We start from the raw sequence: 18367 nt of genomic DNA, 5'->3' as shown, positions 1-18367 counted from the left end.
CTCGGAGCGCGCCGACGATGCTCCGAGCGCGTTCTTGCCTGGTACGTCGATAAAGGCATGTCGCTTTCACCCCGTGCCGCGAATGGCGATTTTACGTAAGTCCCGTAAGGTATGTATGTATTAAATCCCTTCGCTCCCGATGTTCCCAATTACGGATACGCCTGAAATATCGGATCGTTGCGCGCAGGATGTCCGCTTTGCATCATCAACACGGTTTTCAGATAACTCCATCAAACTGAAAGTTCTCAAGATTTCGACATCTTGTACACAACAACTAAATAATTTCAAAATTCGATGTTCAATGTTAATCTTTAATTTAATCTTCAAATCCGTAATTAAATATCACATTAAGGTCGCGAGGAACGCGTCGACTGGCATGGAACGAGCAGAAGCCGCGCTGCATGATCAGTTTCCACGAGATGAAACTCGAGAAAATCCGTTTCGGGTATCTGCAATAATATGAGAACGTCTCTTTGCTAAGCTAAGGACATCGCAGTAATGCTCAACCGTTTCCGAAGGCCCGACATGCGACGGGCAGCGTGGGGAAAACAAGTAGAACTGGTATTTCGCGCGCGTGTGATATTAAGCTATACGCAGGATCGATCTCTCGATCGCAACTGGCGATAATAATCGTGTAAATGACCTTTACGACGATTCTTTCATTTATCGGGCAACGGAACACAGTTCCTGATTCGCTACCGAGGCAAACCACAATGCCAAATGCTGCCTGAGGCGGAGCTCGTGTCGGAATCACTCTTGCCAATGAATACATAATTAAAATCCTGAAGGTAGACATAGAGGTCTGAATCTCGATATAAAGTAGAGACCCGAAGCACGTTCCTGCAATAATTTTCCGTCTTTGTTCGTTAACGTGGATACACAGATTATAATCTGGCCGGTGCATTTAACATCGACGCGGTCGATGAAGTATTTAACTTTAATGCAGGTGCGGAAGGCATTTTCCGCGCTAAAGAAAAGCATTTCTAATCAAAAACCTTTTATTAACTATTGACTAAAAATTGCTTGATCCTGTTAGCGTGTTTGCTACATCTGTGCATAATCGAAGTAATCTCATCATGTGTTGCAATTAAATGTGCAATATTTTTGACAATATTGCTTGACAATTGTTTGCATTCTGCGCTTACGTATGCCTGAGAATCAAACTACGCGTTATGTCACGGCATAATTCAATTTTGACAGAATCGCGCGCGGGTGTGCATAGATAATGCCGCAGAGTTACGCAATGTCCTGTCGCGATTGCGATCAAGGTGAAAGTCTTCGAGCTCGGTAGAGCGAGACTCGGTCGTATCAGCAATCCCGTAAATTATTGTAGGCAATGTCGTTGGAGAATGTCCTTTAACAACAAGGAGCCTTCTCTGGCTCGAGGATAATCGCGCGCTTCACGGTGGACTCGATCGTTTCTCGTCCTTCTTTTACGGCACGGTTCAGCAGATATGGCTTAGTTGATTTTCTCGCCATGTTATATTATACCGTCTATCCGGCGAGCTCGCAGCACTTTTAATGCAATTATATCGCTTTTATTCACAAGCGCGATCAAGCCAGATGCACGCGCGGATTTTACAAGCGGATTAATTCTAGCACGGCACGCTGAATTTCACGGTGAGCTCAGATTTTTGCTTTGGTGATCGAGCGATATTACTTGTCGCGTACAAAAACGTTTTTACAAAACTAACGGTTGTCTAACGAGCTCCATTTTGAGATATCCTTTATTTTTAATCCTTTCTAAACGGTACTCAGGTGAGCAAGTGATTTTTCTACTATATTGTGGGATTATTATAAGTTGGTAATTCTAATACTATATATAATACTGTATTTGAATTACCAATAAAATATTGTATTATAATATAATATAATAATATAAATATTGTATATAATATTGTATACAAATTTAATTTTGATTAATTTTAATTATACGTCATGTTTTGCTGCAATCTCTTATACTTGATCGGGTCCCGCCCCCTGAGAAACACCGGAGAAATCAAACGAGATATCTCGATATCTCGACGACGTTACGACTTCACTTTTTTCGTGAACGCGTAAGACGCTTTCACTGAAATGTACAAGATACATCGAATTCTTGTGCGGCAGAAACACAAGTGTAATACCTAACGATGAGAGAAGAAGAAGACAACGTGACAAAGCACGTAATTAGTTGAAATAACATTGTGACAGAATGACAGAGGAAGAAATAATGATTTATTTAGCTGGTCATTACCAAGGTAATTGTACGTTTGGAATAAATCCGATAAAAGGAGATGATGACGATAATTGAAAGCATCGACTTCACGAGAAGCGCGACAATTATTGTTGCATTAAAAACGCTAGCACACTATTCTACCGATACTATTGTATTAATATCTATCGCACATTAGAATGACAGACGCTATTATTATAAATGCAACTAGAGTGTTCTATAATTTCTATTAATCAATTTTTTTAAATATGTGAAAATAAAAAAGAAATGAAAAGAAATAAAATACGCATAATAAATGTAAATGTAAGAATTCCGTAAGACGCGATAAATATTTATCGCCTGTTCAGCGAAAAGGCAGCGCGTCTGGTTTCTCTAATGGATTACTTCAGAAAGAACCACGGAAAGGATTCAATAGTACCCCTGCGACGCGTTTTCTTAGGCTAGGAACATTAATATGCCATTGTCCCTGTGGATTATGTCACGTGCAGACGGCATGGCAGGAAGGATCCATGCACACAAAATCGACCCGGGTAAACGGCAAACTCCTTCTTTCTCGGGAGGACTCTCCGCATTAGCCCCGGGGTGAATCAGTCCTTTGTGCCGAGCTCTCTCAGGGTCAACCACTTTCGGTGCAGTATATGCCTCCGACGGTTTATATGTACACTCGCAAACACATTCGCCTGTCCCGAGCATGCCTACAGGGTGTCTTGAAAGTCGTCGCGTAGCCAACAGTCAAGTATCACTACTTAGTTAGGTATTTTCAGACTGACTCACCGCCGCGCGTTGTCTCTCCGAGTTGCAGCCTTTCGAAAGAGGGTGAGATAAGATTGTATCCACGCTGGATCAGAGAATTTCGTGGCCCTCCAGCAATTATAATCTCAAACACGTAAAAGTACGTCTACGTGGAATCTTCTGAATTTATATTTTTACCTGGAAAAGTATAGATATCTCTCAATAAAGATTTCCCAAGGTGAAAAATTTGAAAAGTCACAACGTTAGCTAAACATCCTCAAAGGATTTAACAATATCCCAATCGATATTAACAACATTACGATATCGATTAATTGAAGGGCAGGAGCAGATTACCTGAAAGAGTTTATATTTTTTTTGCGTTGGAGAAAATCAGGATTCGTTTTATGTTCTTGTTTGCTTTACAAAGTCTTATTGTTCAAATTATTCTCAACGATGATTTTATACAAACATGTTGTGTTATATAAAAGCGCGATGTATGCAATGTTCTGTTGCATGACTGCACGCAATAATGGTAACACTCTGATAGAAAAAGATGTCGTGTGAACCAAAGAGCGAAAGAAAGAGACACCAGTTACCACGTTAAAAGCTCATCAGAACTCGCATCATGCTCATTTGTTTCGTAAACGTTCGAGGAGATCCATTTCGACTGAGTGAGGCAGACACTTCGGAGGAACGTTTGCCACGTCGTAAGGCCTGCGGCGGTTAGAAGGAGTTAAACCACGTTGCTCCTTTTCTGCAACGGCGGATCCCCAAGTTTATTGGCTCGACTCCGTTCAAAGTCGAAAAAATAAGCCAAATAGGCTGCGCTGCGCGGAAGGATCGAGGATGACGGGTGGTTCGCAGGAAACGCACGGAGAGGACGAACGAGAGAGAGACAAGCGTGGCATACAGCGAATTCATCTTCGCCGGCAGCGAAGGATGTTTCTCACGAAATTTCTCATGGCGATACGTGGACCCCTAATTCGGCGCGTAAGCTGATTCACCCGTGACGTCTCACACGCAGGCGAAACAATTCAGCGATGCGATCAGACCGCACAAATATCTCCTCTTCTTTTGCAACGGCCTCTCCCCCGTCGCGATTTCAGTCAGCGTTAAGAGGTAATTGATTTTTGCGTACGGCGAACAGGTCCGATAAATCGTTTCGCGAGGATATCGGTAGGATGTGCCAGCAGGATGTCTCTCTCACGGTTCTCACGTCTCTCCTTCGCTCCTCTCATGCGGGAAGGTACAAGTCTACCTTCCACCGTTGACGTCATTGGCGTGGATCCACGTTAGTGGCCGGTTTGCAGTTCGACAGGCGACAAGCTCTAAATAAAACTAGGTTTAATTAAGTTTATTCAATAATTCACAGTCTCCTTGCCTCACTCTCCCCTCCGATTAGATTCGCGGCCTTGGCGGAAAATACGAAGCGCCCGGAATAGATTCTGCGAAGCGAACGAGAGACTAGTTAATTGAAAGTCAAATTAACTTTTTACAATATATTGACGCAGACCACGAATATATCTAAATGCGATTGCTGATACAGTGTGTCTCGAAAGATTTACTCCGCTATTTACAATTTAGCAATAATCTAAAGCAACAAAGAGAACAAACATTGCAATATAAAGCAGATGAAAAAGATTAGTTTGACAATATAAAAATGGAGGGAGAGCGCAGAAACGGATATCGTAAGATGCAACAGAACGACTGCGTTACATGATTTTCCTGACGATTTTGTTGCAGAAACGGGACGCATGACAGACGATACCAGGCGGACGTTATCAGGCTCAGTAGCTTTCGGCGACGCGATCGAGAGATGTCGGACGATGTTGGCGCGGATAATCCGGCGTTCGCCAACGAGGGCGAGTCTGGTGCCAAGCTGGAGAACGGCGGCCAGCAGCAAGTGACCTCGGACCAAGACCGCAAGTCCTCGGCGGACGACGCGCCGATAGAAAATGGCCATCAGCGGTCCTTCGTCTCGCAGCACTACGTCGAGCCCGTCAAGCCGGCCTCGGAACCGTGTTACAAAACGGAAACGAGGATCGAGCTGCCGGCCGACAACGCGGAGAAGAGCCTGCCGGAACCGAAGCTCAACGGCGTCCACGGGAATGGCAACAACAACGATGCCAGCTTCCTCAACAACAGCGCCGCGAGCGTGCAGGTCAACGGTAAGTTCAAACGTACGCGATATTGCACTACCACATTGGCGCTAAGCCATGAACACGTTATACGTGCGAGTACCTAAGAGCTTGAAATATTACCAGGCAAGGGCGTAGGAAGAGCTTAATGATTACGAGTAACTGCATTTCTATGAGGTGGGAGTTTGTTTTACAGTTATTGGCGTTGAAAGGTGGATAGAATTTGAATGAAAGCAGAGATGTATGTTACGTAAAAAATCGCTCTAGACGAACTTACCGGTTCACGTTTTCCACTATCCGTAAGATACCATTTGAGCGGGCGAAACTTTCGTTCCGTTTAGCCTCATTACCACCTCGAGGAATGCGGTTTCTCTGCCGTTTCGTGTACGACCGGAAAACGAAAACCAGTTGCACCTAGTGTATGCAGATATACTTCGACTAGTAAATTCGATTTCCCGTTTTCCATAGAGTCTGGAAAGAAGGAACAGATCGAGGCCGTAAATCTGGAACTGGTTTCGATGAGGCCATACACGGGCAACAATATTCAAACGAAAGGTCAGGAAGCCTGCGAGGTACCAGCTGATCCTTACGAGGAGTATTTCGTGCCGGTTAACGAGCATCGAAAGTACATCAGGTAACGAGCTGTTTGTCGAAGCAAACGTGTCTTTGCGCTTACATTGCATTTTTTTTCCTTCCTCGCTCTGTCTTCTACTTAACTCTTATTAACTGTTTTTGTGACTACCATTTACCAGCCCGGCGTGCTCTTGCGAATTTTCAAGATAGAAAACATGATAGAAACGAGAGGAAGAGAGCTCACGAAGAGAAGATTTCTGTTCTCTATCTATATGTATCAAGTTAAATCATCGTCGCGATTAATTCTAAAGAAGTATGATAAAAAGTTCTCTCTCGTCGTTATAAAATATTTATAATTGTCGATCATTCATGTCGTAAAAACATGAAAAATCTTAAATTACCCTTAAACATATTAACTGCGCTACGAGACGGGAGTTTGCCCCGTGTAAAAAATATTATACTAAAACTGTCAGGTATACATTCTTCACAGGAGACATTAATAGCTCATAATTCACTCGAGCGTTCGTCTCAATAACTACCCTTGCGTACCCTTCCTGAAAGCACTGTGTCAGAGATAAAGAGCTATGGCCGAAAACGTTAGGATCGGTAGAGAATTCAGACAGATTTCTCGGAGAGGCACCGCATGTACGAGTTTCGTGCCGAGAGTCGCCAGATGATACGGATGCCTCGTTTTTAGCTGCAGCAGATAGCACAAAGATTAGCTGCTACCAGAATTGAAAAGACTCACTCGTAGAAAGTAGAAAGAGAGTGAGAGAGAAAGAGAGAGAGAGAGAAAGAAAGAGTTAGACAGTATTTTCTGTTGTCACGGTATCTAGCAGGGGTCCTGAGGCCGAGGTTGAAACGACCGTAGCTGGAGTGCGTTTTGATTTGGGCCCCGGCGTCGGCCGCGAGGGACTCAGCCTGAGAGACCCTGCCGCCGGACTGGTCGACTATTCCCACTGGCTGACAGCCCTCAGGTACTTGAAGGATGCTTTCGAGGATGAGGAAAAAAGGAAGCTGGGGAACTATCTTAGTGAAAATGTATTTAGGTGTCTTTTTAGGGGCACGCGGTCGCGCACTAACATGCTTATACAGCTACCGCTCCTCTCGGTCGAACCGGACGTGTTTCTCCGTGAAAGACTGCACGTCCAAGGATCCGATGTGTCTGCGTATCGAGTACTAAGACGACTTCCAGATCAAATAATTTTGATGCAATTGACGAATGTAGGAACCATGAATGATTAATTGATAAGATTTAAGCTCAAAAAAAGCGTAATACCGCGACCAGACAGGCGAAATTCCGCATTTTTATCTGAGAAAATTTCTAAAATTCATCGGATACTCGAGCAAGGAGATGCGCCACAAGCTACACGTCACATACACTACACAGTCAAGAGACTAGGCATTCATAAAGCGAGGGATTAAACCGGGGTGTACCAGGAAAGCTTCTAATCCCATTGGCTGGTCACTGATGGAGATTGCTAGGAATCGCATTACATGCGCAACGCTGTACAAAATATGCTTTCTGGGTTTAGGACAAGGAAGATAATTAAATGCGCACGATAAACAGACCGTGTCTCTATGTGATGTCGAAATTATGTTACAGGGGAGAGAAGCTCTACGTCACGAAAGACAAACGATCCAGAAATTCATACTGGAAAAAAATGTTTTGGGGATGTGCATTGGTCGTAATAATTATCGTGATAGTGGCTGTTGTGGTCGGAAGTAAGTCGCCTTCTCATTCTATCATCTTTGCAAATCTAATTTGCAAATTTAATTTTGCAAACATTTTAGTTGTACAAAGGATATTAACAAAATTTAAAATATAATGAAACAATATATTAAATATATTTTTAAAGATATCAAATTAAACATTTAAAAAATCAGAATAATAAGAGACGCGGCTCTAATCCTGGAGTCAACTATCTACATCGTAAAAAACCTCAAATTTCAAATTTAATGCTACAAATTTTTATTTCAGCTGGTGTGATGCAACCACAAGTAACTACAGAATCCTTGGAGAATGTCGGAGAGAACAACACTCATCAATTTAATGACATACACACGGCTGGGTTCGGTCAAGGATATGTGAAAAATCCGCCATCAAGTCCACCGCCCTTTACTTCAAGCTTTCCACCGTGGCCTACGACTGACGAAACGTTATATCAAACTGTACCGAACGCTCTGGATGGAATCCTGCGGCTGGACAACTTAAAGTGGAGTAATGACTTGAGCGATACGAAATCGCAAGTATATAGACAAGTAAGCGCTGAAATAGAAAACCATTTAGCAAAAGTTCTTCAAAATATAGACAACATGCCTGTGATCAGAGTATACGATATCAAAAAGAACGGAGACGTGAAATTCAGAATGAGCCATCCACCTTCGGATACCGTCAAGCAAAATCAGAAGTACATTGAAGACGCGCTCCATAAAAATGGTGACATGGTAGGACGGTATTATTTGATCAAGCTTCAAGTGGAAGAGCTAGTCGATCAATGTGAACATGGTAATCTCGAATGTACCGGAAGCTGTGAATACAATTATTTCGCGGGTATATTCGCGTGTACTTGCAGTCCCGGGAAAATGTTAGATAAGGATGGCAAGACTTGCGTGGATGACAATGATTTGAGTAACGTTGAAATGGATGACGCAATGCCACAAACCAGCACGGAGCCAATTCACGATTTTGTTCAGGGTAGAAGCAGAGATCCGAGCGTAACGCAGTTTGAGCCTAGACATCCCAATACTTGGGAACGTCCGGACTTTAAGCCTGGATCAACTGAAACGTCTACGTCAAGATCTATAATAGAACACGTTGATTCACAATCCGAAGAGCATACTACATCTACACCAACGACGAAAGACATACATGAATACGATTCTCATTGGAATCATGAACATTCGCATCATTCAGCGGACACAACTTCTGAATCAGAACTTTCTGTTAAAATATCATCCACTGAAGAACCAGAACCTGCTGCTGAACCCACTGCGGAACCAGAACCAATTAAACCAGAATTTGCTGAACCAGAATCTGCTGCTGAGCCAGAACCTACTGCTGAACCACAACCTGCTGCTGTAACAGAGCCCAGTGCTGAGCCAGAATCTACTATTAAACCCGAGTCCGCTTCAACAGAATCACCTGTTCAAGCAGATCCCACTGCTCGACCAGAATCTACGACTACTGTATCGGAACTCGCTACTGAACCAAAACTGGTCTCTGAGCAGGAGCCTACTGCAGAACCCGAGCCAAAGCCGGCCATCGAATCAGAAACTACTATAGAATCTATCACTATAGAATCCGAAATAGTACCTTCTGTGGAGCCAATTACTGTCGCAGAACCAGCAGCAACTTCCGAAGAAATAGGTAATAACGTAAAATCGCAAACGGAATCGGACCATCTAACAACAACGGAATCATACATGGAATCGAACACTAAAATATCAATCAGTCAGTCAGAATCTACTGCTAAACCATTTAATGATAATACCGAATCATCTACGCAAACAGATATGGATATATCTACGTCTCTTACTGATTCAATAAATGAAAATGATGATGCTGTATCTTCGACCACAACTATAAAATCTAATGACAATCAAATGGATGATGAAATATTGCTAGAGGTACTACCCATATCCAAAAATGATTCTGCTGTTATAAACGACAACGTGGAAACTAAAATGGAATCAACAACTATACAAACCCACACTAGCGAGGACGATAAAATTACAACTAAGGAGACAGATTTTACGACTGTAAATTATGAAAATTTAAAACAAGATGGTGATGAAAATGTTGCATTAATTAATAAGAATAACAAAATATCAAATACAACCATGGAACAATCTACGCAAAGTCCTGTCCTTCAGGAAGACAAAAATACTGATTCTATTGTAAAAACAAATATTCATACAAATGTCCAAAATGAAAGTTCTTTGATCAGTGAACATGATTCAATAACCGAACAACCATCAATCATTAATGCAAATATTTCTGAAGAATCTGATTCAAGTACTATGACGAATATCACACCGGTTATACCAATGGAAGACAAAACAGATTCGACTACGAGGTCTCCGCTTAATAGGCATTTCCATACAATAGAGATAAATGGCGTAAGTATGAACTCGCACAACAATCCTAAATCATACGAAACGACCACGTTATCGGGAATTACTTCTGCTGACGTATCCACTCCGACAACATCCGATCGCCAGGAAGAAAACACACTTCAGCCCGAGTTACGATCCAAATCTGATACGCAAGATTCGAACGAAAGGAACGTCATTGAGCACATGCCGACGACGATTTTCCCTAAAGTACCAGAAAACTTCGCCCACAACGTCGAGCCGCTGAAGGAACCTGTCGTGAAATCGACGGACGACGAGCACATCATGCTGATATCAAAATCTCAGCCACCTGTGGAGCTGCACTCGATAATTCCAGAACTTATCCCAGAACTGAGCTCACAAACCACTAATGAGACATTGCGAGTGGAGAACTCGATGAAAATCAATCTGCAGGAATCCGCGAATGACACGGTCTCATCGACAGAACGTTCGGATGAGAATATCGTTCACGCGAGCAATAGTGAACACACGATTCGTCCTGACGAAGTTCAAGAACACTCAACTAGCCATCCGCTCCATCCGGCAATATTCCCAGAAAACTCGGTAGATCATTTCGCAATAAAGCCTGATGCAAATGACGAGCGACACGTTGAGGATATGTCGCCATTCTTGCCGGACGTTCAAAAGGAGAAAGAAAGCGCGAAGGCGAAGGCACCGCGATTGGATAAGGACGAACAAGACGTTCCCAATCCTTTCGAGACTCACATCGACGACGTCATTACGCATCGACCGTTACTACACGTTAATGCGGATGATACAAAACACAAAGTAAACGAAACAGAAAGCAAAGATTTGTTGAATGACGTCAATTTGCATTCTCCGAGCGATGGAGGAAAGGTTGACACCTCAAAGAAAACGGAAGAAAACCGCAAAACGAACGTCGTAGACGATAATAGCGCGAAGAATGCTATTAAAAACGACTTGGATATCAGCGAAGCTACCAATGGCACAGAATCTAAAATTCCGTATGCGCTACATCAGGATGGCGATTCTGCCAAAGCGGACGCTATTGACGTAACAAAAGATATTATAGATAAGAAAAATAATACTTCTTTTGAAAATAACGAAGCACTGAAGGTAATTCCATTGATGGTAGGAGACAAATCGGTGGATTCAACCTCGCAAACTACGATGCAATCCAGAGATAACAAAACGATAGACGAATCTGCCAAAGTAACAACTCTTACCGTGAAGAAAGCAGAGGAAGGAATCGGAGATTTCGTAGTAGAAAGTCGTGTTAACAGCTCAGAGAAACCAGAAGAGAACGCTGTGGAAGATCATTACAACGACATTACGGACGAAACTCTGTCCAAAGGATATCGACACGATCACATCGGCAAGGATATTCCAATTAAAATCATAGACGAGTCCAGAAAAACAATTTTCAGGAATGTTGATCCTGAAAGAGTTCCTTATAAAGATATAGCTTCTCCGACGATTTCATTTGACGCTATAAAAGAGAAAAACAGACCGGACAAGGAGATACTTTCTGATACAACAAAAAGTCCGGTAATCACGAAAATGGAAGGTCTGGATAATCAGACAGAAATTGTCCGATTGACTACTCAAGAACCAGTGTTACCGATGGAGATTCAACAAGAAATGTCGACGACAGTGGCAACCGACAAACTTGAGATCACTACTGTGATCGACGACGGCAAACGAGAAGAGAATAACACGGAGCAACCGAACTTGGCTCAGTCCGAGAAGGAAGCTGTTACAACAGCGCAGATCACGACTCAATCTACGCTGGAGACCGCCAGGACTACGGCTCAAGTGCCGATCTTGCCTGAGGAGCTGCAAACGACGGAAACGACTGATGCGTTAACAACGTCACCAATGCCGACTGAAACTGAAGAAACAAAGCAGACAACTATCGACAAAACCGAGTCAAAAGCTTCCGTGGAAGAGATTAATGACGAGGCGAAAGAGAACGAAAACGCGGTAACTCACAGCGTCGAAGCGGACACTTATGACACATCGTCGGAAAGGAATATGGCAGCAACGACGGTATATGAGAGTAACGTGAGTTTGCGATCTGGTCAAAAAATCGGACACGATACAGATGAACAAAATCGAACAGAAGGTTCGACAGAAAGCATGAGAGTGCAGACTACTCCTATGACACCCATAACGGAACGTAGCATTACAGCTAGCATAGGAAGAACTTCGACTGCGCAAAGTGATGTTGTCACCGAGGATGTCAGACCAGTCACGGAAGTGATTGATGACACGCAACCGATGATAGAATTCGATTACAGAACGCTGTTCATGACGACGACACCGAAGGCAATGTTAATCCAACCGGATCCGGATGAACTTCCCGAGGAAGCGCTCACAGTGATACCACTAGAGAAGAGTCAGGAAAGCAAGAAGAAACCGGCTGACAAGAAAGGCTTTGATAAGTACAAGTATAAGAAGGAGAAAGACCTGACCTTGGAGGATCAGGATGAGGAGAACGGTTTAACGGAGAGTCCCAATCCAACAACTCTTTTCCAGACTGAATTGCCGAGGACGGTTGCCACTAGAAATGACGAAGAATTGAGCGACAGCGCAGTGAGCTCCGATATAGATCCAAGCGTGCCCAGATTTGTTCTAGCTGACACAAAAGGCAATATCTTGCCGATATCGAAGCTGAAGAACATTGCACGCCCTGACAGTAGCAAACCTGTCGAAACAAAGGGAACAACCGTAGAAACGAAGAACAAGGCCTACCCTAGCTTCATACCCGTGTCGGAAGAGATAATAGACTCGGCACCAGTCACGGAGTCTTACGCGAACATGAGAAACTACACCTATCATCCTATGATTGTACCAGGTGTTTTTCGAACAACGATTGTGAATGAGACGTCAAACAAAGATCCCACCGATCGGGAAACAGATTCTTCTCACATCGCTGCAAGAACAAGCGAGACGATTGAGCAACCTGTCGCTCTCCCTACGGATCAATCATCTGACAACGTCCACGAAACGGAAGTGGACAGTGTGACGAAGAAACCGAGCACGATCCGAGTGATCGTGGAGACTACGCCGCTGAATGCAGGTGTCGAGAGTGTAACTGCCGCTGTCAGCAGCTCCCCGGAACCTAACACGACGCCCAACACGATTGTCCACTCGAAGTGTAATGCAGGCCAATTTCAGTGTGTCAATGGTACATCGAGAAACGGCGCGTACTGCGTGCCGTTATCCGCCAAATGTGACTCCGAGAACGATTGTTCCGACGGTTCGGACGAGGTAAATTGCGAGGCAGAGGGCTGTCCGGGTAATTTCCGCTGTGCCAGCGGGCAATGCCTGAAAAGGCACCTCGTGTGCAACAAAATCATGGATTGCGATGATGGCAGCGACGAGCGTGACTGCGATCACTGGAAGTGCCAATCCGACGAGTTCAAATGTCCAAACGGTAAGGGGTAACTCAAGAACAAAAGATATGCGTAAAGTAATAGGATGATATTATAATTTATATAAACGATCTGCGAGAGAGATAATAAAGAATGATGTAACAAGCGAGAAAATTAATTATTAAATATAGAATAATTATCAAGACCTAAGTAAGAGATAAAATAATCATTGTAGGAAGATGTATCCCGGAGCTGTGGCGATGCAATGGTCGGTCTGACTGTGAGGGTCATCAAGATGAACACAATTGCGCCGAAAGCTGCGGAAACGACGAATACCTGTGCCCAACAGAAAAATGGTGCATCCCTCAAACGTGGCGTTGTAACGGGGTTGCCGAATGTGTCGACGGGGAGGACGAGAAGCTGTGCGAATGTGACCTGGATCAATTTAAATGCCAAACTGGCGGATGCATTCCCTTGTTCCAAATTTGCGACAGCGTTGGTAACTGTCCGGATCATTCGGACGAATGGGACTGTCTAATCGCCAATATCACCGCGGACAGGACTCTGACTAATACGGAAATGGATGCCAATGCCGACGGCAGTACGACGAGCGAGTCGGATGACCGTGTGCCACTGTTAAAAATAAGGTATGCACATAATAAATGTTAATTGTTTACCTATTTCATTTCGGATTTTACTGAAAACCGCGAACAACTTTATTCGAAAAGATTATAAATCATATATTTACTATGCGACACGTTTAAATAAACGACAAAATAAATGAATTGATGGTGAATTAATTTTATAATAAATTGCTTCAGCACTATTTCAATAATCACGCATTTCCACAGGCAATATAATGATGATTATCAACTAGTCTGCTCGGATGGATGGAGCGAAGAATTCAGTGATTCCTATTGTCGCGCTTTGGGATTCGCCGGCGCAGAGACAACTGAGAGATCCGCGTGGAACAAGGAACAGTATGGACAAGAAATCTTAAGACTGAAAACAAATCCGAATCATCGTCGGCCGCTAGTCACGAATTTAGAGCAAGTAGGATTCTGCGTGTCAGAAAAAGTAGTACGCGTATCGTGCCAAGAATTCACATGCGGCCTGCACTATGCGGATGGACCGACCGCAAGACTGGCTGGTGGGATTCCCGCCAGCAATGGGCAATGGTCCAGCGTGGCCCTGTTAAAGGAGTTAAAACATGGAGCCGCTTGTACGGCTAGTATACTCGGCCCTATGCACGCTTTGGCCAGTTATTCCTGCATTCACAGGTAATTCAATAATTCCAATAAAATTTATAAGCCTAATTTATCGATTTTTGTTTTACATTATGTGGTGCAGTAAAATCTGTAGGCTAATTGCAGAATTATTTTATAAAACGAAAAAATATAGATTTTTAATGTTTATGATATCTTATGATTTAAATGTTATCTTTATTTTAATTTATAATATTGGATATTATTATATTTTCGACGTGGTTTTAGTGATTTGCTATTTAGAATAATAATCTACTTTAATTTTATAGGTATAAAGAAAGTAACGAGTGGCAACTTTTCACTAGTGCGAATATGGTAAAAGGATACTCGGTTAAAAATATCATGCCCTATCCTCAAGTTAAATATAATCAGTTCTTGTATAACAACGACATCGTTTTGATCGAATTGGAGGAGCCATTAATATTCTCCAGAAACGTTAGCGCTGCTTGCCTTCCCAGACAGACTATCCAGGTATACTTTTGATCATATCCTTTAATACACATATAGACTATACATAATTTTCGCTTAATCAGCACAATGTTCAAATTTAATATTCTATTATTATTGATATTTCAGCCGAGACAGATTTGCGTAACAGCAGGATGGGGATTCTCTGTAAACGGAGAAATGGACCTACAACAATATCTCAAATTCCTACCCGTTCCGACATATGATTCCGATAAATGTAATGCTACGGATCATTATGCAGGATTCATCACGAAGCACGATATCTGCGCCGTAGGATTCACCGATGTAGATAAAGGACCTTCTTATGTGAGTTCGATATTGCATATACTATAATTTTTCCATATTATTACTTATAGAACATTTGAGATATTCAAATAGCAAATCCGTCCAAATTGCAAAGTGCAAATTGCAAAAAATTGTTCTATTTATCGATTAAATAATAATATTAAACGGGCAATATATATACATATAATATATAGTAAATATATATTAATGATTAATGTATTTGCAGTATAATAAATTTCAATGAATATTGGTTACTGCGAAAACGCTTATATCAATATAAATTCTTTCAGAATGACGAAGGAGCACCCTTAATATGTGTCAGTGCGTCGGAAAAATGGGAAATTCAGGGTTTATTAAGTCATCACAGCAGATCAAGAGATCACCCAGCAGTTTATTCGAGCTTGGAGCCAGTCCTCTCGTGGTTGCGCAAATCAGTGCCAGCTTTGCGAACGTAAAGCTAAATCATTATTATACCGAATTTTCAAAATACACCAGAAGTGTATATGAAGTCGGTCCACTATGATATTGTGTTACATGTTAAACGAGGAAATCGCAATTTTAATAAGCAAGAAGATATTTGATAAAAGAATTATAAAGACAACAGAAAAGCGTGAGCTAGATTTTTCTCTTTCTAGCTCTCTCCGTGTTCTAAAGTATACATTTAATTCACTTTCACATTTTTCTTTCATATTTTTGAACTTTCCCAATGTTCCTATTGATTCCTATTGATATGTTAACAATTCTCACAAAGATACAATATTAATAATTCTCTAACATTTTTGGTTTTTTAGAAAAATTCAAATATCATTACACGAAAAAGTGGAAAATAAGAGCTCAAAATTCTGTAGAATAAAAAGCAACATAAATAAGAAATCAAAAATATGACAAAATTATACTGATTTATAATTAAGGAAACATTATGTAAATACTGTATAAAGTAACTGTTTATTATGGATAATGCGGTATGAGTTTATTAGCGAAATAGGTCTCTCGAATTTCCATTTTTTTATTTACAAAATTTCTTACTGCTAGTTTACATGAAATTCGCTTCAATTTAATCTGTAATCGACTTAAAACTACTTTTGTGATAGTTCGGATATTTTTTCCTTTGTACATCAATTATGAAACAATTAATAATAAGAGACCGAGACACGTCTGATTATATACGAATCGACAGTTTGTCTCAGAGATCCTAAAACAGGATTTCTGAAATGAACAATGGATAGAATTAAGCAATAGATAGGATAAATGTATATAATATATGATTATTTTAATAAAATGCATTGTTATATATAGAGATTGAACAGTAAGGTATGTTCACGTATGCATATAGTCACTGATGAACGCGTATTTTTATATTTCAAGTAAAAGTGGTAAATAAATGTATTTTAAACAGACCCTCGTATCTTCTTCCCGCTCCGAATCACGCATTTCTTTTCTAAAATTTCATTTCGCTACAATAAATATAGGACAAAGATAACAAATAAATTTAAAAGATTACTGATAAAATTGAATTTCTGTTAGAATAAGATTAACGTGGAAACTAAAACGCGATATAAATTAAGAATGACAGACCAAGGAAAGACAGAGGAATGATCGCTTCATTCAATCTTCCATTGGTTTCTTTGGCGCGGCTGCTAATTCCGCAGCTGCGACCACAGCATCCAAAGTAATTAATGATTCCGATATACTGTGTACGACTGCGTTGTACTTAGATAAGAGATCGCGTACGTGAGCGCTCAGCTCCTCCGAATTTTCATACGCCCTGAGATATGACAGCGACAACTTGTTGAAAGTGCTACTTAATTCGGGTACACATTTTATACGCTCCGACTGTAAGACAGGCGCGAGTTCCTCCACTTTGGTTAACAGTTTGTGATTCTCCACGATATCCGATTCCATCGTCAACAACAGCTGCCTTTTAGCACTTGTGGGCATGTCGACGTCCTCGGAAATGGGCTCCAAGTAGCCATTCAGCTCCGGCAATCGCTTGATAACCAGGTTTGGCTTCTCTATGCCTGATAGCGCTGAGTAGATTAACGAGTTGACATCCAGGAGGCGGTCGATGATAGCCTTCGCCGGTGCGGGATCGTCAATATTAACTGTCTTGCCGATCCCGTACACTTGCTTCTCCAAGTTAGCAATTCTGTCCTCCAGCAGCTTAACGGATGACATTTTAAAAAGCTGAAACCCAGAAGCGTGAACCTTCAAATATCCCGGTCAATAAAGTACAACAAGCGGATGACTCGTGTGATACGTAATAAATTATTTCGACCCTTACTTCCCGTGACATTTATATATTATTTGCGGAATATCGGGTGCAGTTATTTTCACGCGACACTCAAAAAAAAACGTGAAACATTCAACTCTCAGAAAGAACCCACGCTAGTGTCTTGGAAATAAATTGCACGATAATGTCAATGGATCAGTTGCTGATCACTTACCGTTAAAAGCCCACGTAGGTTCGACCGAAGAGGTAAGTTTGACAGAAGCGTCGTTAGGAGGTTATCTCGTGTCACTCACTCGCAATCTCGCTTACTTGGCATGCGCGGCGCGCCGTACCACGTGATCGCGCTACATAACCAAAAGGAACGACTCGTAATTCGAAAGTAAGCGACTTTCGAACGAACGCGACGACGGTGCGACGGTGCGCTAAATTTTATAGAATAGAGATACGATCAAAATTCCAGTCTCTCTCTCTTTCTGCATTTATTAATTTTTCGCGCAACGCGCGCGCACACACACACACACACGAGCAGCACTTGCCTACACGCGCGCTCTGAAATTATTCTCGCTTTCGCAACTCCGCTCGAGCGCGGATGAGAACCACTGCGCCGAGACGGACGCGCGAAGCGTTAAATAACGTGTGAATTATAAAGTGCATTATTATCAATGCACACGCAGGGGCGCTCAATAAAATTACTCGCGATTGATTTGACCTTTAACGATTACTGTTAAAGGGAAGCGCGGCTTTTCCTTAAAGACAGACTGCACGTTTTCAGAGTAACCTCGGAGCTATGAGTGTTTCTTTCAAATTCTGGCAATCCATTCTAGAATTCCTCCTCGAGACTAGCTTGTTCATAATTGCGATGTGTGCAAATGAATATTGTATTTACCTCCGGCTTGAGCCTCACGTTTGCTCCTTCCTGCTCCATTATTTACGATCGTGATGTTACTCTCGATGTAAATCTTCTCTTTAACCCCAGCTTCCCACGC

At 42.0% G+C, this 18367-nt stretch overlaps 3 protein-coding genes across 3 annotated transcripts in view; 1 reads left to right on the top strand and 2 right to left on the bottom strand.

The window, feature by feature from the left end:
• Positions 1 to 16546, top strand: part of LOC105284336 (microtubule-associated protein futsch) — a 37327-nt gene extending 20781 nt beyond the window's left edge. The window contains exons 2-10 of the mRNA XM_011347740.3: positions 4691 to 5115; positions 5554 to 5719; positions 7265 to 7383; positions 7640 to 13195; positions 13369 to 13780; positions 13985 to 14413; positions 14668 to 14869; positions 14975 to 15172; positions 15442 to 16546. Of these exons, the coding sequence (XP_011346042.1) occupies positions 4764 to 5115; positions 5554 to 5719; positions 7265 to 7383; positions 7640 to 13195; positions 13369 to 13780; positions 13985 to 14413; positions 14668 to 14869; positions 14975 to 15172; positions 15442 to 15606 (7599 nt within the window). The 5' untranslated portion in view covers positions 4691 to 4763 and the 3' untranslated portion in view covers positions 15607 to 16546. The remainder of the gene's footprint in view (positions 1 to 4690; positions 5116 to 5553; positions 5720 to 7264; positions 7384 to 7639; positions 13196 to 13368; positions 13781 to 13984; positions 14414 to 14667; positions 14870 to 14974; positions 15173 to 15441) is intronic.
• The window catches only part of LOC105284335, a 66235-nt gene extending 47887 nt beyond the window's left edge, over positions 1 to 18348 (bottom strand). Inside the window, exon 1 of the mRNA XM_020033273.2 lies at positions 18268 to 18348. The gene's annotated coding sequence lies outside the window, so the exon portion shown is untranslated. The remainder of the gene's footprint in view (positions 1 to 18267) is intronic.
• On the bottom strand, positions 16144 to 17941 carry LOC105284337 (dynactin subunit 3). Its single transcript, XM_011347741.3, has 2 exons — positions 17596 to 17941; positions 16144 to 17335 (listed from the first exon to the last, which is right to left on the bottom strand). The coding sequence occupies exon 2, from the start codon at positions 17324 to 17326 to the stop codon at positions 16757 to 16759; it is 570 nt and encodes a 189-aa protein (XP_011346043.1). The 5' UTR covers positions 17327 to 17335; positions 17596 to 17941; the 3' UTR covers positions 16144 to 16756.
• Positions 18349 to 18367: the final 19 nt, after the last annotated feature.

The sequence above is a fragment of the Ooceraea biroi genome, chromosome 6 (assembly GCF_003672135.1).
Source record: "Ooceraea biroi isolate clonal line C1 chromosome 6, Obir_v5.4, whole genome shotgun sequence".
NCBI classification, from domain to species: Eukaryota; Metazoa; Arthropoda; class Insecta; order Hymenoptera; family Formicidae; genus Ooceraea; species Ooceraea biroi.
The sequence above is the reverse complement of the archived record's forward strand: the minus strand, read 5'-3'. Positions and strand labels throughout refer to the sequence as shown.

What these genes read in the sequence shown, in the direction of transcription:
- LOC105284337 (XM_011347741.3), bottom strand. Translation starts at nt 17,326, where the DNA reads ATGTCATCCGTTAAGCTGCTGGAGGACAGAATTGCTAACTTGGAGAAG.